The sequence below is a fragment of the Lepisma saccharinum genome, chromosome 14 (assembly GCF_977018435.1).
Source record: "Lepisma saccharinum chromosome 14, izLepSacc3.1, whole genome shotgun sequence".
Taxonomy (NCBI): Eukaryota; Metazoa; Arthropoda; class Insecta; order Zygentoma; family Lepismatidae; genus Lepisma; species Lepisma saccharinum.
The window spans coordinates 49,356,028-49,375,758 of NC_139242.1; the positions used below are offsets into that span (position 1 = coordinate 49,356,028).

Genomic DNA, 19,731 nt, shown 5'->3' on the forward strand with positions numbered 1-19,731 from the left:
TAAGCGACCCAGAAAACTATGGATTCCACACTAATATCGGTCGTTTTCGATTATTTTAGCATGTCACCCCTCTTCCCACCCTCACCCCTAGGGGTGCCAGGGGTGTTGGAGTTGAACGGCATTGGGAGTGTCACTATTCATCTTTGCGACCCCGAAAACTATGGATTCCACACTAATAAATATAGGTCGTTTTCGATTATTTTATCTCACCCCTTCCCACCCCCACCCCTAGGGGTGCCAGGGGTGACTTACCCCCACAGTATTTCTTTCCAGATTGCAAGTAATATGTGTACCAAGTTTGGTTGAAATTGGAGACTACAATTGGTAAACGCTGTAAGTGCCAAAATAATTCAAACACCGTTTCCCACGTTAAACTGTGAAATGTGTCATGCTTTATAATGTGGTAAACGAGAAATGTGGTTGGTAGCCCTGTAAGTAGTTCACTCGTGTGAACGTTCTTACGGGCTGATGTGCTGAACGATGCGATTTCCCAACACTTTCGCTTTTACAACGTTTACCGCTTTTAGTCCTTAATTGCTGCAGGCTTTTGAGAGTTATGCCGGAACAAATATACATATATATACACGCACACATCCATCTTTATATATATAGATTATTCTATGCGTTAAAAAGGAATTAAAAGCACGCTTAAATCTACAGAGTGTCAAAAGTCCCTTAGCACCCTCTATTATAAAATGTAAAGGAGTTATGGTGGGTACAATTGGTCTTGATAGAAACAGGTTAGGCCCAGGGAAACCATAGTTGTGTTTGTCAAACCTAGGTCCGCCATATTGGATTGCACGAGAAATGCAGTGGTATGTTTACCTTAAACAATTGTCTAGAGCACTTCACACACCAGTCTTCATGTTTACTGTTGATTAGAAACTCTCAACCACCCCTTTCTTCATGTTTGTGATGATTGCATTATCGTTAATCTGGACTAATGGGGGGATTAGTTGACCGGTTTAACGAAAGTCCGGATTAACTGAAATAATCTAAAAGAACACGGAACACGTTTATTATGGTGTATTTAAAGGCCTAAATACACTATACAGTATGGTACAAAGTCTGCGGGAAACAGAATTCCATCAGTTGACTGCCTTTTCTTTCGGAAGTTTTCTTGTTGACTTCTAGTCACATTTAAAACCTTGCATTCTGTTTTTTTCTTTCTTTTTTTTGCCTTTTTCTGTCAGGATTAAGTGAAGTCCGGCTTATTGGTATCCGGATTAACGAGGTTTTACTGTATTATTTGAGTCGCTTTTCAACCTCTACAGATTATTGCGACGAAGTGATTCAATAAATGATGACTGAAACACAATGATGCGTTAGTCTTACCCGAGACTCGAATATAAGACCTCAGACTTCATAGAGCAATGCGCAAACTCTTCCACTATAGAGACGGATCCGTCAGAGATTGTGTGATTTTTTCGAAAATATCCTCTACCAAAATTGGCAAAAATGAGACTTAAAAATAAAGAGAAAACAAATACGTCTTGATTTCTGCCCTGTGTTTGATTCCAATTGCAATGTTTGATTATGATACATAGCATTAGAAACTGCTACAGTCGGTACCGGCTTCAAAGAGGCGAGGTACAGTTCTGATAAGGTACACACCTATTTCAATTCTGTCAAAATTCTCGCGAGTATTAGAAAATGTTAACAGCGAGATGTTGGTTATGGATTTCTGCACACCATGCAGGTGAAAGTAGGTCTTTAGGTTGAGTATTGAGCAAAAATTCAATATGCAGAATTTATTTATCTTTTTCCTTATTCTTTCTTTCTTAATTCCTCTTCCTTCTTTTCTCTCCTTCGCTCTTGTCCCCTCCATCCATTCTAACACCTTCCATTCTTTGTTTAATTTCAGTCCCCCATTCCTGTTCATTGTGTCTTCTTCCCCTTTCTTCTCTATTTCCTTGGCCTCTTTCCATTTTCTCACTAGCATTCTCTTCTCCCTTCCTATCTGCTTAGCCTCATCCCACTCTATGTCATGTCCTGTTTCTCTCGTGTGTTTAAATATCGCATTTCTCTCTCTCTTAAGCCGTACATCATCCCTATGTTGTTTCAACCTGTCTTTCATCCATTTTTTTTGTTTCTCCTATGTACACACACTGACATTCTTTTCACTTCACTTCGTATATAATCCCTTCCTCTTCCTCTTTTCTATTTTCCTCTGCCTTGGTCAGCATATTGAGTTTTTGGTTATCATGGAAACATGGCTTAATGGTGTTATGACTATTAAGCTAGATAAAGCTTTTCTTAAAAAAAAATGTTTCCCATGTATTTCTTGCGGAGAAATACTTCCAATTTCCCATAATCACAGCAATATTTTGACATTTTTAATAATGATAAGTTTTTCTTCAATCCTTGCCTCATCCATCATTGACTTTTTTGTCTTTCTTGCAGTTAAAAAAAGTTAAAAAGTACCCTTCTAGGGTACTTAAGAATGACTACTTCCGTAAGTGTCTACATTAAATTCCAGCCGCTTCGGTCTGTCCAGGGAATCTCTGGAGAAGGCGAACGAAAAGAAGTCTCTGCGCAAGTAGGACTCGAAAGCTCTCAACCAATGAACGCGTGGGAAAGGAAAGTGAGTACATAAGAGGAAAACACGGCTGCAGCTACCATCCGTTTATAGAAGCGTGCACTGCTTTGCTACGCCCACTCGCTTTCTCCACTTATGTGCCGTTATGTGCGGATTTGCTCCACAGATTCCCGAGACTCCTCTTTTTTTTCGGTTCCTCGCGCTTCGAGAAAGATGCTGTATTCCTTTTCCTCAATGCGGACGATTTATCCAACTAATATTCTCGAGCTACAACAACTGGTATCTGAATTTCATTTACTCAAAGTCACTCAACATTCTACATCACACTGTAATTGTTCGAGACAACCATTCATAACGCGCAGCTCATCGTGGATGTATCCGATTAAAATCGTGTTCAATGGATTGCGAACTTCTCTCCCTAGACTTCACTTTGATCTCGATGCGTTGCCGACGCGCTTAAGACATTTGAATGTATTTTTCTGACATCTCGAAAAGGAGCAAATTGGTACAATAATTCAGTCATAATTTTTGCTGGTTAAAGATACGTCTAAAAAAACTTTCACCATTGCATTTCTCGTGAAATTCTAGCCTGATTTGATATTTCATATCACCCCCTTCCTATTTAAAATTTTGAAGTTGAATTCAAGGTGGCGGATTTCAAGATGGCGGGTACAATGTTAGCTTCGCGGAACAGTATGTCATTGAACTTTTATTCGGGTGTCTCCACACTTTTGGACAACAGAGCACTACACGATTGAATGAACCAGAAGAAAACAAGTGACTTCAACTGATATTTTTATTTCACCGTTGTATTTGTGCCATTTAGCATCGATCTGTGCCAATTTTGTGACCAGACCTAGACTCGAACCCGAGGAATTCGGTAGAGAGAGCGTTGGCGCAGAGGTATGGATAGTAACAATATTAACTGGCAAGGATTTATGTTGCAGAGCTTTACAATAACTGATAAATTGAGAATATAATGTGTATACAATAACTGTTACAAACGGAGAATACAGTGAGACTAGCAAATCTTATCGAGACAAGTTCGAGATTCTTACTACTCTCGTGTCTCTTGGATACTTGGGAAACAAGATGAATATATTCTTCCACGAGTGCCTCTCCGATGGCGTAGTGATAAAGTCGCAGCCTTGTAATCAAGGGGTTCCACTAGCGTCCGCAGGATTTTTTTTCGGGAGGGGCTGGAATTGTACAGTGGATAGTATGTACATTTAGCTGCTTTGTAGGGGATGGCATACACAATAAGATATTTTGTAATTTAAGAACTTTCCAATATCAAAAATGGCAATCGGGGTGGGGGGGGGCCATTTTAAGGAATGGTTGCATTTACACCACGCTCGTTTTCCCCGAGTTTTTCACGGCTTTTATTTCAAAATATTGATTTTATCATAATTTTTGAGAAGGCTGTAGCCCTATAAGTCCCCGTCCTCTGCGTACGCTAGTGCCGGGTTCGATACACAGTGGAGGGACATAGTGGTTCGCATTCAACTCAAATTTTCTTTCTCTGCCAAAAATGCAAAACTTGTGACGATTAAGATTGAGAATTCATAATATGGTAATTATAATACTGGTTTGGTATTTGTGGCACTTCCTTGATATCACATAATTTCTTTGTGGATTTGAGACAGTTACATGTGTGTGTGTGTGTGTGTGTGTGCAGAAAGACTTGGATTTATCGATTTATTGAACACATAACTTCACTTAATCATGCGTCGTGCTCACATGATTATATACAAATTTTGACACATCAATTAGGTACGGTATCTTGAACAATCGCGAGAACCTGATGCCAGTAAAGTAAATTGAGAGTTGAAATACAGGGTGGCTCAATAAGTCACTTAACACCCCCAGTACAAGGCCACTGCGGCATGGGACGTAAAAATGGCGATGACCAATCGTTATCAGGCCAAGGGGGAACCACATTGACGTCACCCGCATGGTCGGCAGCCATCTTGATGCCCGCCATCTTGAATTCAACTTCAGAAATTTAAATGGGAAGGGGGTCGTGCGACATATCAAAATGGGCTAGAATTTCACCAGGAAAACAACTGTGACATTTGTTTTCACCTAACTTTAATTGTTGCAGAGTTAACAATACCACAAAGTTATGGCTCAATAAGTCACTTAACACCCCCAGTACACGGCCACTGCGGCATGGAACGTGAAAATGGCGATGACCAATCGTTGCCTGGCCAAGGGGGAACCACACTGACGTCACCCGCATGGTCGGCAGCCATCTTGATGTCCGCCATCTTGAATTCAACTTCAGAATTTTAAATGGGAAGGGGGTCGTGCGACATATCAAAATGGGCTAGAATTTCACGAGAAATGCAATGGTGAAGGTGTTTTCGACGTATCTTTAACTAGTAAAAGGTTATGACTGAATTCTTGTACCAATTTGCTCCTTTTCGAGGTGTTAGAAAAATGCCTTAAAATATGTTTAGCGCATCGGTAATGCATCGAGATCAAAGTGACGTCTAGGGAGAGAAGTTCGCATGCCATTGCACACGATTTTAATCGGATACATCCATGAAGAGCTGCGCATTATGAATGGTTGTCGCGAACAATTTACAGTGTGACGCTTCCATTGAATTAAAAGTCCTTCACAGTGACAGGCTAATGGTTATGTTCATAAGGAAGTTTATAAACAGAATATTCGATGCTTTTTATCTGATAACCCATTTTCGACAGATCAAAGCTGAATGGTTAGTGTTGGTAAGTTAATGGTGTGGCGTACTGTGTGGAACACGATTGGTTAGTCAATTTTCCATCAACGGAACCTTAAATGCTTAGGGCTACTTGGATTTGTTAAGTAAACAGTTTTTTTCATCCTTGCTTATGGAAGAAGGTACTTTTTACAGAGTTTTTTCAATAGGGAAGAACACCAGAACACTTATGGGAACGTTATGAACCTGTTTTTGTCCAAAGTTAGTTATCAGATGACAAGGGTCGCATATTGTGTTTATGAACTTCCTTCTGAACATAAACATTAGCCTTGTCACTGTGAAGGACTTTTAATTCAATGGAAGCGTCACACTGTAAATTGTTCGCGACAACCATTTATAATGCGCAGCTCTTCATGGATGTATCCGATTAAAATCGTGTGCAATGGCATGCGAACTTCTCTCCCTAGACGTCACTTTGATCTCGATGCATTACCGATGCGCTAAACAAATTTTAAGGCATTTTTCTAACACCTCGAAAAGGAGCAAATTGGTACAAGAATTCAGTCATAACCTTTTACTAGTTAAAGATACGTCGAAAACACCTTCACCATTGCATTTCTCGTGAAATTCTAGCCCATTTTGATATGTCGCACGACCCCCTTCCCATTTAAAATTCTGAAGTTGAATTCAAGATGGCGGACATCAAGATGGCCGCCGACCGTGTGGGTGGCGTCAATGTGGTTCCCCCTTGGCCAGGCAATGATTGGTCATCGCCATTTTCACATTCCATGCCGCAGTGGCCTTGTACTGAGGGTGTTAAGTGACTTATTGAGCCACCCTGTAGATTCTTTAATGTAGCTAAAGTTTTCGTTTTTTATTTAGTTTTTTCATTTTGTTTATGTTTTGGAAACAATTTAAAAACCTTGATTGTAATTTCCTTTCAAGATCAAAACATTATAATTTTGATCCTTTGTCAAAGGTCCCTAAAGATGTGCGGCCCATAGGCTGGTGCCTGCCTACTCTCCTGTTTGGTAATCATGCACTGTACATTGCAACGCTTTCCCTAGTGTTTGTTTACAAATATTTCACCAATGACCCACCTAAAATTATTATTTGCTTTGACTATTTCAGTCTTTCATTTACATGCATATTCTCCGGATGGGAAGGAACTTCCTTCCCACTTCGCCATCTCTGCCCGACATTACTGATAAACTACAAAGACATGTACAGTCAGACTGCTACCGCCAAGTATATTAAAAATATTAAATATTTTAGGTATTTATTCAAATTGTAACGTTAAACTAGAATTTATAACGGGATAAAAATATTTTTATAGCACACAAAATTTGGCTTTTTCATCTATTTCTCTTATATCTATTTATTTCAGTTTTTCTTTCTGTTTAAACCCTATGAGACGCGAAGCTCCTTCAGGTGCGAGGCCCCGAGCGGTTGCCCACTTTGCCCACTCTTATGGTTACAATAACTAACTGGTGCTAATATTATGAGTGAGGATGCCAACACGTGAATGAGGAAGTACTCCTTTGTTGTTTAGTGTAGAAATTAACGGGGTAAACGATGTTGTACTTTAACACTACAAAGGAAATGCACACAAATCAAAAGCACCTTTCATGATGAAAATGCGAGCTGGAAAAACAACTTGGGTTAAAATGAGACTTTAAAAAAAATGTATACAAGAGTAGAAGTGAAACCCACAATATTTTAAACGAATCTCTATTTTTCGTTCAATTTTTGTACTTTATACGAGGCATGTTCAATTTATAACCAAATTTAAGCAATATCGTTAATCACAGTTGAAAATAGTTGTTTCATTTATGCTATTTTTCAATGTGGTCCTCTTGTCTATTGATACACTTGTGCGAACGTTCCACCAGTGCAGTGTGTCGATGCACTTAGGGAAAAAAAGTATTCAGGTTGCAGTCTCAACTAGGAGTATATCACCTGCTGAACGTCTTCGTCAGATGTGATGTGCGTCCAAAAGTCCGAAGAGCCAATTATCTCTAAGGGCTAGGTCCGGGCAGTAAGGAGAGTAAGTCAACAAGGGTCTGAAAAGTGTCAGCAGAGGTGTGAGAATGGGTATTGTCACGTAGCAAGCAAAGGCCTGTCGAAGCAAGTTCAGGACTTCTGCAAGGAAATCTTATCATATGCTATACAAGTGGTCTTCATTCGTTCACACAGGAATTTCGCTTTCTGTGCTACGGGGCTTCCGCCGTTAATTCTGGAGTCTCAAGTTGAACAAGCATGCGAAGTTTCGTCTTCAGGGGCACTTGACCGGAGATTTCATTGCAACATTCTGATTATATACTGAACATGTTTTGTATATTAAGCGTGAGGATAAAAACGTAAAGAAGATTGGAATACTTGGAGAAAGAAACGACCGTGTCTTACCTGGGATTCGAACTCGTGACCTTCGGTTTCTCAGCACGCTACAATAACCACTAATACGTGAGGTTGATTTTATGTATCTGCGGTTGTCATCTTGTATCAAATCTTGTTTGCAGTGGCTGCGATTATGGGAGCGAGGGGGGACAGTTGCCCCCCACTTTTTGCCCCTGCACTATAGTATCTTAATGCTAAGCATTGTGTACCAAGAGGAAGTAAACTATCCTTGGCATGCAATGTTAATTGTACATTATTCATTGTCTAGTGCTTTAAACTATACTCTTTATATATATAGTTAGGATAAGTATAGTTTAAAGCACTAGCCAATGGATAATGTCCAATTAACATTACATGTTAATGTAGAATCATTGGCACTAACTATTACGTATAATATGGCACCCAATCGCTGCAACTATTTGCTTGATATGAGAGAATAATAATATCATTTCTATCGTCACGATAGAGTTAGAAAGATAGATCGGCGCGTAAATATACGAAAATAGTGTTAAGCAAGTTGTCATATCTGGATCGAGTAAGCACACTGCAAGTAGAAGAAAAATAGTTTCGCGAAGTTTGTTTTGAAGCTGAGAAGGGGTGTTGAATTAGGATTTTTCAATGGGAAATCTATGCAATTTGCGCGAAGAATAGAAGCTGGTAACGCCTAGTCCAGATTGATGAACGAGAACAAAATAGGATTAGTCTCGTCTCAGTGTGCAGACACATAAACACACGCACCCACACCAAACAAACAATGCAATTGTCGGTACGTACCTTGGCTGTACATAGACGGTGGGGGAGGAGAGTACCGTATGGGTTCTACCTTCCCCACCTCCGCCCCTATCCGAGGCATGTAGCTGTCTGAAGCCCCGGAAATCCTCCGGGGCTGCATCGGGATCGAGTACACAGGGTTAGCGTTGGATGTCGTCGTAACGGTCGAAAGGCAACTTCAGCATCAGTCGAAACCACACGCTGCCGCTCCCCACCTTCCCATTCCGTCAGGTGAGGCGAATGGTGACACGTTCGCCGCGTCGGCTGAAGGTGGCAGCACAATCGATAGCGACACTTGCGCCGTTGGCTAATCGGCGTCTCTCTCGTTCGCCTCCGTCCCACGTGTGTCGCTTGGTCAATATTTATTGGAAGCGAAAGGTCCGCAGGTAGCGGATAATGGGTCTTTTACGCGAGTAACGTGTTGCAGGGGTTGTTCAAAGTGCTCCCGGACTCGTGAGTTTGACCCGTGTCAAACGAGGAAGGGGAGGGGGGGTTCTCAGAAAATTTAGTTCGGGCGGATTACATATTTTCAGATAGGCTGCTTTGGTGGTCACAGCCGTTATGTTTCTCTCTTTTCTGTCTTTCTCGTTACAAGCTACAAGAGCAGCGAAGTCTTAAATAAATTAGGACAGATGGCAGCACATGACTGCCAAAACTTCAGGTGAAGTAATTGAACATACATCGGACAAGATGCTGTTAAAAATAAAGTTACTATTGCACTCTATTACACTATGATGTACGCAAGCAAATGATGTAAGATAAGTAAGGAGCAAAGGAATAATAATTAATTATAGTAAAAGCACAGACAAATGTATCATTACCTTTGTCTGTGGTAAAAGTGTTCATATGAAAGTAAGCGTTCAGGTCTAAAACCAGGAACTGATTTCGATATGCGTATCGAAAGATCTTTTTCTCTTTCACATCTTCTCTCTCTTCTTCTGGTGTCTCTATTGCTCTATCTCTCTCTCTATTTTTGTCTTACTCTCACTGTTCTTCCATTACTTTTTTACTTATTCTCTGTCTTTGTATGTGTGTGTGTGTGATTCTTAGTCTACCGTAAATAGATCTGAAAATTTCCCACATAGCTATGTGGGTGGGCAAGATGGGGAAGCGACGCTCCTGAGTGGGGAAGGTTGTGGCTGGCCATAAAACTGAATTTGGCTTAAAGTAATAATAAAATGTCTTGGGGGGGGATTGCAAAACAAAATAGGAATCCTTCCTAAAACAAGAAGGCAGCATTGTCTGTTCTAGGCTCTAGCCCGAATTCAATAGGCTTCTGCCCATCCAAATAAGCCTACAAGAGGAACTTTTGAAATTGATTACAACAAAATATATATACACAGAAAGAAAAGATAACTTGCAGAGACGTCGAGGAAGAAAGAACGTGATAGAGATTCGAAGTAAATATATAGAGAAACGAGTAACAAAAGGAAGAAAGATAGAAAGAAGGTGAGGCAAGAATAGAAAAAAACGAGAGAGAGAGAGAGGAAGAAATGAATATACAAAGACAGAAAGTGATACCTGGGGCAGGTTATAAATATCGTTACTGTGTTAAATGACAACGTGTGTGAAAATGTGTGTGCGTGAATAAAGTCATCAACTTTATCCTTGGGAAATATAAAGTGAAGAAAGCAAATTCATTCTGTGAAAGTGAGAAGTGTAAATAATATAATTGTGTTTAAAGAAGTGCATGACTTTGATCAGTTAACATTTCATATACCTAGCGTGCGTTGAAGTGTCTATCCATATCAAAGACATCTGTTCATTTCTCGCAGATCAAAGTGTTTTTCAAATTTATGGCTTGTCTAAACTTCACAAAGTTTTATTCAGTGTCAAAATATGTACGCCTAGAAATAACACATAGAAACAACATTAAGTCTTCAATTCTTGCACTAAACCACGAAATACATGACGCTCAATTGCAGGACAAAACAACACATTTTCAGGTAGATATAAAACGAAAAGTGTTGTTGCCGCCATTAGTGTCATGGAGGTATAAAATAATACATGATTTCTGTAGTAGTTTTTTACGAACTTTTGGACATTTTTGGTTTACAGCTTAAGAGTAATTTGGCGAAATATTCACGGCTCTTTCTGATAAAATAGACAAACGTCTTTTATAATGATGCGTCTAATCTTAATAAATTAACAAATCATAATACTTCATACATTAGGATGAAAATTGTGACAAGAGGAAGGATTTAGAATAAATCGAATCATTCTAGAACAAATTGTTCTCATAGGACAACCGTTTCTCTTGAACAAGCTCAGGTGGCTCCAATATGGCGAACTTATTTTCCAAAATGGCGCCAAACCCGCCATTACTTTCTTTTGGATGAGGAGACCTTTCTAAACAAATCCCAATCGGTCCCGCTTTGTTATCTTGAATTTCCATTTCAAACCATAATTGCACTGGACTAATTCCTTATTGGGACAATTTACCTTACACTTTATTCCTTCCGCTACAACTGATCAAAGTCCGTTGCTCCCAGCAGTGTGGATTAACGTCAAGTAAAAGACAAGTGAAATGACAATTTACATAATTGAGACAAGAAAACCCTCGACGCTCAATGTATGTGGGAAATTTCCTGTTCGGGAATACAGGAAGTTTTCAAAGCGCTTGTCTTTCAACCGGGAGTCTCCTTTGTGCATATTTGTCTCTAATGGAAATAGTTATTAAGCGGTTGTCAACCTCTAGCACAAACGCACTCTTATATGCGTATGATGACAAAGATATAAGCGTGTTTTTTTCTTTTATTAATCGCGTCCAAGATTTTTTCTTCGAGATGAAGTGTACGATATATCGATTGGTAGAGTGGAACGGACTCGCATTCTGAGATCGATATTTTTTGTTTTCGTTTTTACTTTTGTTCCCTTGCAGAGGGCATGGACTCTAGTCTTTAAGGAAAACTTACAGGTGGACACATTATGTCTACTCGCTTTTGATTGTTAACATGAAGGAACTGACTTAACAAAGGCTCGCCTCCTTGTCAAATCAATGCCATCGCACAGAAAAAGCTGGAAATCTGCCATCTTCCAATTTCTCTACTATTGTCATCAGCATACAATGGCAGTTTCTGAAGAAATGGCGAGGCATAGAGGGCGAGGGGGGGGGGTATTTCCTACTGGGCAGTCCCATTTAGGAGTTACCATACGAAATGCATATTTGAGCTAAAAGAGCGTTTATTTATCTCATTAAAATAAACTGACAGTAATCATTTCATTGTTTTCCGCACAGTGGTTTTTCACTACAACCTCAAGACTCTTAGATCTCATCTAGAAGCATAGGATCCACTTAGTTTAAAAAGCCATCTATCAGTTGATATTTCTTCCTCAGGACCTATTCCTCCGTTAACCCTTCTTTCTGGTGACTTTAGCAAGAAATTCATTCTTACCAGCCCCGTAGCTAGATATTTTAGCATATTTAAGAATATTTTCAGTTCAGTCTGAAGAACATCTTTAAAAACATGCTATTGCTACTACCACACCCTTGTCTGTTCTACTACTTTGGGCAGCAGAAAATGCCAGCAATGTGTTACCAGAATATAAGCCTTCAGGACATATTCCTCACATGGAGACGATGAAATAATGTTATATTAACATGGGTCCGGAAATGCGCATTTTCGAAAACGCTGCACACTGTGTATGAGGCGAAAGCGGTGTAGTGTGGAATGTCGAAAAAGCTGTCAGATGCCACATACTCCACATCTGAACTGGCGGGAAACATGGTGGGAGACATTGGCGTTCACCCCGGGTGAAATTGGGTGGTACCCTTGTCACAGGGTACCAAGACAGATTTTCCATAAACGTGTGGTGTGGCATGGTTGGCGACATTCTTCTTGGCCCAAATATCCTTCATGAACGCATGAATGCACAGCGGTACCTTCATCTGTTACCAAATTATTTGACGGGCCAGATAGACCGTGTTCCTTTGCACACAAGGTGGAACCTCCTTATAAACTAAAAAATAAACTATGGAAAATTGTTCTCGCCTGTTTATCAGAAACATATACCTGTACTCTTAACATACAACTCCACACTTTCAGGTAAATATCAAATAGCAAATTGCAAACTCCTCAAAATAAAAAAAAATTACCCACAATTAAAAATATCGAACTCCGTAATAAAGAAACGTGTCAAAAAATAATTCAGAGTAAATAATTCTCAAAATTTATGTCAAAGTATTCCAAACTGTGGCACAAAAAGATTAGCAAGCTTCGTACTGCAAAATTTAAATTTAATGAAATCGAAAGCAAAGCTGGAAAAGCAAATATGTTCAACAGAAGCTTGGCAATGCAAAATAGCGAAATATCATGCAAAGTTTCTGAGCAACAAACACCAAAATATACATTGCATCAGTATTGTGTACAGAATTTCGTAAGAGAACATTTTGCATTTCATTTAGGAATTAGTCATCTATTTTGCCATCCTCTTTCTTTTTATCGACTCACGTTTTCTAAGGAAATGTAGGCCACTGCGGGGCTACTTAATACACCCTCCCCCCCCACACACACACAACTATGTCCATAGTCAGCGATACAAAAAAAATACTAAATTCGACAAAAATATCTTTTTCCAAATTTATTTGTTCAAAGTTTGGCAAATTCAATTTTTTTTAGTTTTTTAGTTGGATGGATTATCTTCGCAAAGCTTCAATGTTACCATGCAGAAACGCACACAAAGTTTCAATGTGATACCGGGCGAAACTGCATTTATATAATTTCTCGCAATGGGCTTGACAAACTTTAAGACAATAAATGAATAATAAATACTAAAACATCCGGTACCAAGGCATTGGACAACAGCAATTCTGAGAAATGGGCCAAGTTTAATACCTGAAACAAATTCGCATCTGCAACAGAACAGAAGTCAGTATATGTGGTAAATTGTCAATGAGAAACATGTCAAGTTTAAAAACAGTAACCTTCCCCAAGAGGTTTATTTATAGTTTTGTAACAAATCCATATATTTTATGAATAATATATATCACCGTCACCTAACGTAACGCATGCGCAAGTCATCAGACTTCATGCGTGGTGATCAATTTCATTCCTACATGCAAAAGCAAATGACAGTCAACAACAATTTCGTTACGTCGCTTGTGTCACAGTACTTTAGTTTTTTCCTGCTAAATTCATTCGAAGTTTAGTTTCGACTTGCGCATTTATTATTGCATTAGGAAAGGAGGGAGGGGTGTATCAGTCTCGAGAACCCCCTCTCCCCCTCCCCGCCCCCGAAATGTCCTCGAATTATGTGTATTTTCCTAATTGTTGCTTTTCTAAAACGCTTGCTACTGCTGACTGCAAAGGTGACTTCGCGATGAGGTCTGCTTCTTGAGAAGGGGCATTCTTATGCTGTGAGCACTGGCGTACGCAGAGTTGGGTTGAAGGGGCTACAGCCCCCTCCAAAATTTTGAGAAAATCAACATTTACAAATAAAAGCAGTGAAGAAGTCAAGAAAAAAACAGTGGTAAATACAACCCCTGACCTTAAATGATCACCGATTGCAATTTTTGAGAGGGGAAAGTAATACATTTACGAAATATTTTATTGTGTATACCACCCCCATAGAAAGCAGCCATGTACTATCCACCTTTACAATTTCAGCCCCTCCCGAAAAAATCCTGCTTACAAAAATGGACGCAACCAGCTTTGTCATCCAAACTGTTTTCAAATCGTGGTTTCCGGGGCGGCTGCCTTCCAGTTGGCCGCACACGGTTTGGGGGGCTCGGTGGACGACGTGGTTTCAGTGGAGTCTCAAGGTGGACTTGGCTCCGGTGGTCATGAATATATTTCCTCTCTTCCCATCCTTCTCTTTCCTTCCAACTTTTCTTGTCTTCTTTTCAAGTTTCTTTCGCTTCTGTTTTCTACCTTACTCTCGTTTTCCTTCCATTTCCTTCTATCAGTCCATTTTTCTTATATTTTCCTCTCTATCTTTTTTCACGATTCTGTCTTTCTATATACCTTTTCTTTTCATGTATCTCTCTCTTATCCACTCCTTATTCCCTCTTTTTTAGTTTCTCTATCTTTTTCATTTTTCCAACAGTTCTCTCTCTCACACACACCTTGCTTTTTTATTTTCACGATTATATCTTTTACTCTATTATTTATTTTCCAGTTTCTCTTACCTCATCTGTTTCGCTATTTCTTCTTTAGTTTCTCTCTATCTGTCCATGTTTATCTCTGCCTCTCCCTTAATCCCTTCGTTCCCTTTCTTTTTCCGCATCTTCCTCTCTCTTTCTCCTTCAATTTCTCTCTCCCTCTTTCTATTAGTGCATTATCTCTCTGTCTCTTTCGTTCTCTCTCTATTTGTTTCCTTTTCTTCGTATAGTTATCAGTAATTTTCTCTCTGTATGTTTACATGAGTGTCGCTGTAGAATAAATGATTCTGAAAAATTTCTCATATAATTTATTTTGGGTGGACGGAAGGGTATGCTAGAGTAGGCTGTGTGATTGACTCATACTGCCTGTCAGGGATTTCCTCCCCCAAGTAGACAAAATTATCCTTAGCTACAAAGACTTCCAGGGATCGTTGGTGTATTGGTGGAGAATAGGTCGAGTATTTAGGTCGAGGAGGTCCTTTATGTTTTTAAAGAAATGTAATTGCCACAATCGGCGTGGCTTGCTTTCTATTTCTCGCACCTTTTGTCCGGAGGTTCTCCGACTTTTCTTCACCTTTCCCGTACTTCGAGAACACGCCACCCTCTTCCCTGGCGCTCCTGTTTCTGAGTAGAGGCTTATCGTCGTCTTGTTACGCGATACGCTTGCAACAATCGCCACCGGCCTTAGCAAGGATCTTTTTACTAGCGTGTAAACAGTATCATATCATACAGAGCGGTGCCCTGCATAGTCAGCTAGGTAGCAGAGCAGAGGAAACATTGCGAAGTATATAGATTAATGAGGAACTCGAGAGGGGGCATTGCCATGGACAATTCCTCCCATTACTGGTTTTATTCCACCTGCTTATTTAGCCACACCACTCAGATGTAGATGCGCTATAAGCACGTACATGAAATGTCTTCTTGTATGAACTGGAAGTGTGTACAGAAAGTTTCGCACCAGTCTAAAACTAAGTCGTACCCGACAGTTTTAGTACCTACCCTGTCTTTGTTTGACACTAGCCGGGGCTTGAAAAGGCCCGATTGTTTTTTTGTTAGAACATATTCATGAATATTCTCCCTCCTCCCTTGTTAAGTGGAGTTATTGCTCTAAGTCAACTTTATGCCCAGAAATATTAATCGGGACTGGACCTACAGTTTAAAGTGGGATCCGACCCACTATGAGCCTCCACCGGGTACCGAACCCGTGACCCTTCTTACAACAATCACTGCTGTTATGTATACTTATAGTATTCCTTATTTTTTTAAGGTTCGAATGTGTATTGGGAGAGAGAGAGGAACGAACCACATTTAAAGTTTCTCAATCTAATTTGATTCTACTTGCATTTTGTTTCTTTCCTTAGAATGCCTCGGAAAATGTCGAAACATTTCTTAATTTAAAACGACAAGTTTTAGTTACGTTCGTAAGTGTATTTCATCTGGGTAGTTCAGTCTATAAGATCAACTTAACTCAACTCAACAAATCAATGCACCTTAGTTCTAGAATATCTAAATACCAAAGCAAGCCTATTGACGTACTACCTTACAATCTGTGTTCGATATCCGGTGGAGGCGCATAGTGGCTCGGATCCCACTTTAAACTATAGGTCCAGTCCCGATTAGCCTTACTGTGCATAAAGTGGACCTAAAACACCAATCCATCCCAACTTACAATCTGTGGATTGTATTATACGTGTTTCACACGTATTTTACTAGTCAGGTAGAAAACATTTTTTGACGCGTAAATACCCAACTCTGACCTGGAGGCAATCCGGGAATAAAGCCGACCGGAGCATGGTGCTGATGATATCACCTCCCCAATTGCAGAGATCGTGAATATGTGGAGACCCTACCTCCGCGTTCGCACTACTCTCCCCTCCCCCCTCTCCCGATGACTTTGTACGTTTATTGCAATGTGCAAGGAAAGACTTATTGTTAGACAAAAGTGACACGTTGCACGTGTCTCTTGGAGATCAATGTTCAGAAATAAATGCAACATTACACAACAAACTCCACGTGTCGCTCGAACTGGGCTGGTTTTTTTTTCAGTATCGTACATCGTATAGCTCGGGATGGTGGTTGCGCATGCGCATTCTAACAAAGTGGAAGGGTCCGTGTTGCTTGTCACTTCGGTGTGAAACCCGCTTGTCGCCTGTCACTTGTCGCTTTGGTCTGAAAGATCCCTTATATACACACGCATCCGCACACAGGATGATTCAAACTTTCGTGAATTCGCAGCTCAGTGTGTTTGCAGCAGCTTCAAAAGTAATGCCTCTCCGATGGTGTGGCGGTAACGTCGTCGCCTTGTAATCAAAGGATCCCACGTTTGATTCCCGGTGGAGGCACATAGGGATTCGGATCCCACTTAAAACTATAGCTCCAGTCATAATTAGCTTTTCAATGCAACAAGTTCAAACAAGCTTGAAAAGTGAAGAAAAGATAAAGGAATGAAGTATATACATAGATTCCAACAATAACGAAAGTCTCGGTTTCACATTCTGAAAATATACACTAGCCGCTGGGTCACGAAGACCCGTTAAAGAAATGCGTGCGTTATATTCCAATTATCATAGGATCAGTGGAAGTCCGTATCTATGGCGACGAAAACATATGAATAAAAAGTTGAGTAAATAAACAAACGTAGCAGGCAGAGGGCAGATATACATCACGCAAGCCGGTTATAACACGACCTGCGTAGTTTACGCCAAATCAATAGCTTGATGTTGTTATTTTCTCCCCTGAAATTAAACCCGCGAAGCTCTTTGGATCAACCGCAATGATACCTAAAAAATTGGCAGCATTAAAACTTGGCAGAAGCAAGGTTGTTTCTTTTATTAGTCTATGTCACCCGAGTCATTTGATCAGTTAAGATTTTTTTATTGGATTTTTCCAGCAACGTTCTCCATAAGCGGGATATTTGTTTCCCTTGAAATACTTTGTACATATTTAATAATTCAGTGGTAGGTCAAGGAAGTTATTGATTAGTGCTTCGCGTGCGTCATCTGTAACTTACCAAAGCAGCACTAAAACTAATGTTATATTTACTGTTACCGAGTAACATGTTTCTCGTCTTGTAATGAAGAGGCCCCGGGTTCGATACTCATTGGAAGAACACAGTGTTTCGGATACCAATTACAATCTGGCCATAAAGTGGACTTGAAACAAAAACTCAAGAAAAGAATGCACTAAGTAATTTGGGGCCTAACTTTGGGAAATGGGAGACAGATTCAAAAAGTTTCCCATCTCGTAATAATAGCGTCCAGGACTATTTTGCAAGTAACTGTCAAATTTGCGAAATCATAAAAAATTACTCATTACTTTGCTTGACAGATCCGAGGAGGTTAACAAAAGTACTATCAACTTGTAAATTTTAATAAACTTGCAGATAAATTGGCGGGCAAGTGAACCCTTAGCCCGCGCTATGAAAGAATGCTTATTTATGCACGAACGCGGTGCTATTTTGGGTTTGTGAATCTCTGATATGGTAAGAAAAAAGTCTTCCATAAGAATGAATAAAAAGCAGATTCCGTGGTGTAAGATAAAAGATATGAAAAACTGCAAACGTTATAGTATTTTTCTCTCTCTCTCTCTAAGAAAAGGACGCTCAAATTTTTGTCCCTTTATTAGCTAGATTATACGGTACTATATAAGGTTACAAGACATCCTTATTCCCCGGATATGTCCTACCTTTTAGTGGTTTGTTTGATGTCCGGGAGGCCTTTTGAGAAAGAATATCGTAAATGTCCTCGCATACTTATCGACGCACAGCTCAAACCCATGGATCTAGAAACATGAACGTTTTTTGTGTCGACGTAAGCATCCACTAAGAAGGAATTTCCGAAAATCAGACCCTAAGAGGGGAAATGGAGTTAAGCTTTAAAAATAACTTTACATCTCAAACCCCTACACTTAAGAACCTGGAAATATTTATAATCAAAGGTCCTTCCAACAGATGTACTATACATTCCGCATAGGGAATCAACTATTCCTCATCCACTAAAAGAACGAAGTCAATGTAAAGAAAAGACACGTGACTTGTGAAAAAGTAGTTGAGAGCTAATTGGTTAATTCTTAACCGAGTTATTAACTATAGGTATGTACAATTCTCAGAATTAGGTCACAGAAGTTTACAATAGTAGCATACGCTGCCAATTGATATTATATGACACATTCTTTTTGGATAATAATAGGATAATAAACCTTTTCGAGCAAGGCCTCATCTCCAGGAAAGTATCAACTCGGCACCTACTAAGCTGTTGGGGAGATGAGTCAAGGCAAATGGATAATAAACCTCTTCCTGCTCCCACAAAAATAGGCAATAGTTAGGCTGGAGAGTTCAATAAACAAACCGATCTCGAACTACGCACTGGTAAATTTTTTTGTAGTTTACGTTGTCGTCTTTCTTAGAGAAGAACAAAAAACATTCAGATGAGTGTGTCTCTTTTATCTTATGGAATTCGTGGGAATCCCAGCAAAAGGATAGGTTTCTTCGATTCCTGTCAAGAGGTTGTTAATTTTCAAACGACTACAATCTTTTTTGCAGCAATGGATTTCCGCTATGCATGAACTTCGTGCGACAAGTGAAAGAACGCCGCCAACGACATCTGTTGCACGAGTGTTGAACTACTCGTGCAGTGAATAGAGACAGCGATCGTTGTCACGATATGCAAATCAATATTATATGGTGCCCTCACGAACAAAATTCCTTTCACTTAAAAGGATCGAGCCGAAACATCAAATATTACAATCATATACAGTGATTCCCATATTGGAATTCCATATCTTAAGGTTCGGACGATTTGAATGCGTGGTTGACTTGAAACGAAGCGTTCATTTGCAAAGGAGCAGAAGTATTTCAGCTGTCAATATTTTTTCTGTCTTCACTTCGGCAGTTTGTTTTCACATGCGAAAAACTCTGATATGCTTTAATATAAATCGAATGCCAAACCTGTCTTGTTGTTTTTTGAAAGTTTAGCTCTTCAACTATTTTTGAACGCTTATGATCTTGAATGCAGCCATATCTTGTGATTCAATGTTTATTATTATTATTAGAGCCCGGAAGTTTGGCAAAATGCCTCTTGTTATCTACTGCATGCATATATTGATACAATTTTTCCGGATATACGTTTCTTATGTTGTTTCGAATGTTTTCGAAGCCTTTTCATTTTGCCTATTTTGCCTATTTGGGACCCCACTGCCTATTTTTAATTATAATGCCTTTTTTTGCCTTTTTCAATGAAATT

General features: G+C 39.6%; 1 protein-coding gene across 12 annotated transcripts in view; it reads right to left on the bottom strand.

Annotated features, from left to right (window-relative positions):
* The window catches only part of LOC145998865 (band 7 protein AGAP004871), a 280,450-nt gene that overhangs the window by 170,337 nt on the left and 90,382 nt on the right, over positions 1 to 19,731 (bottom strand). Inside the window, exon 1 of one of the 12 annotated variants that reach the window (XM_083135549.1) lies at positions 8,395 to 8,649. The exons of the other annotated variants lie outside the window; for them this stretch is intronic. Coding sequence (XP_082991675.1) covers positions 8,395 to 8,512 — 118 coding nt within the window. The 5' untranslated portion in view covers positions 8,513 to 8,649. Of the gene's footprint in view, positions 1 to 8,394; positions 8,650 to 19,731 lie in introns of those variants that run through there. 12 annotated transcript variants of the gene reach the window in all.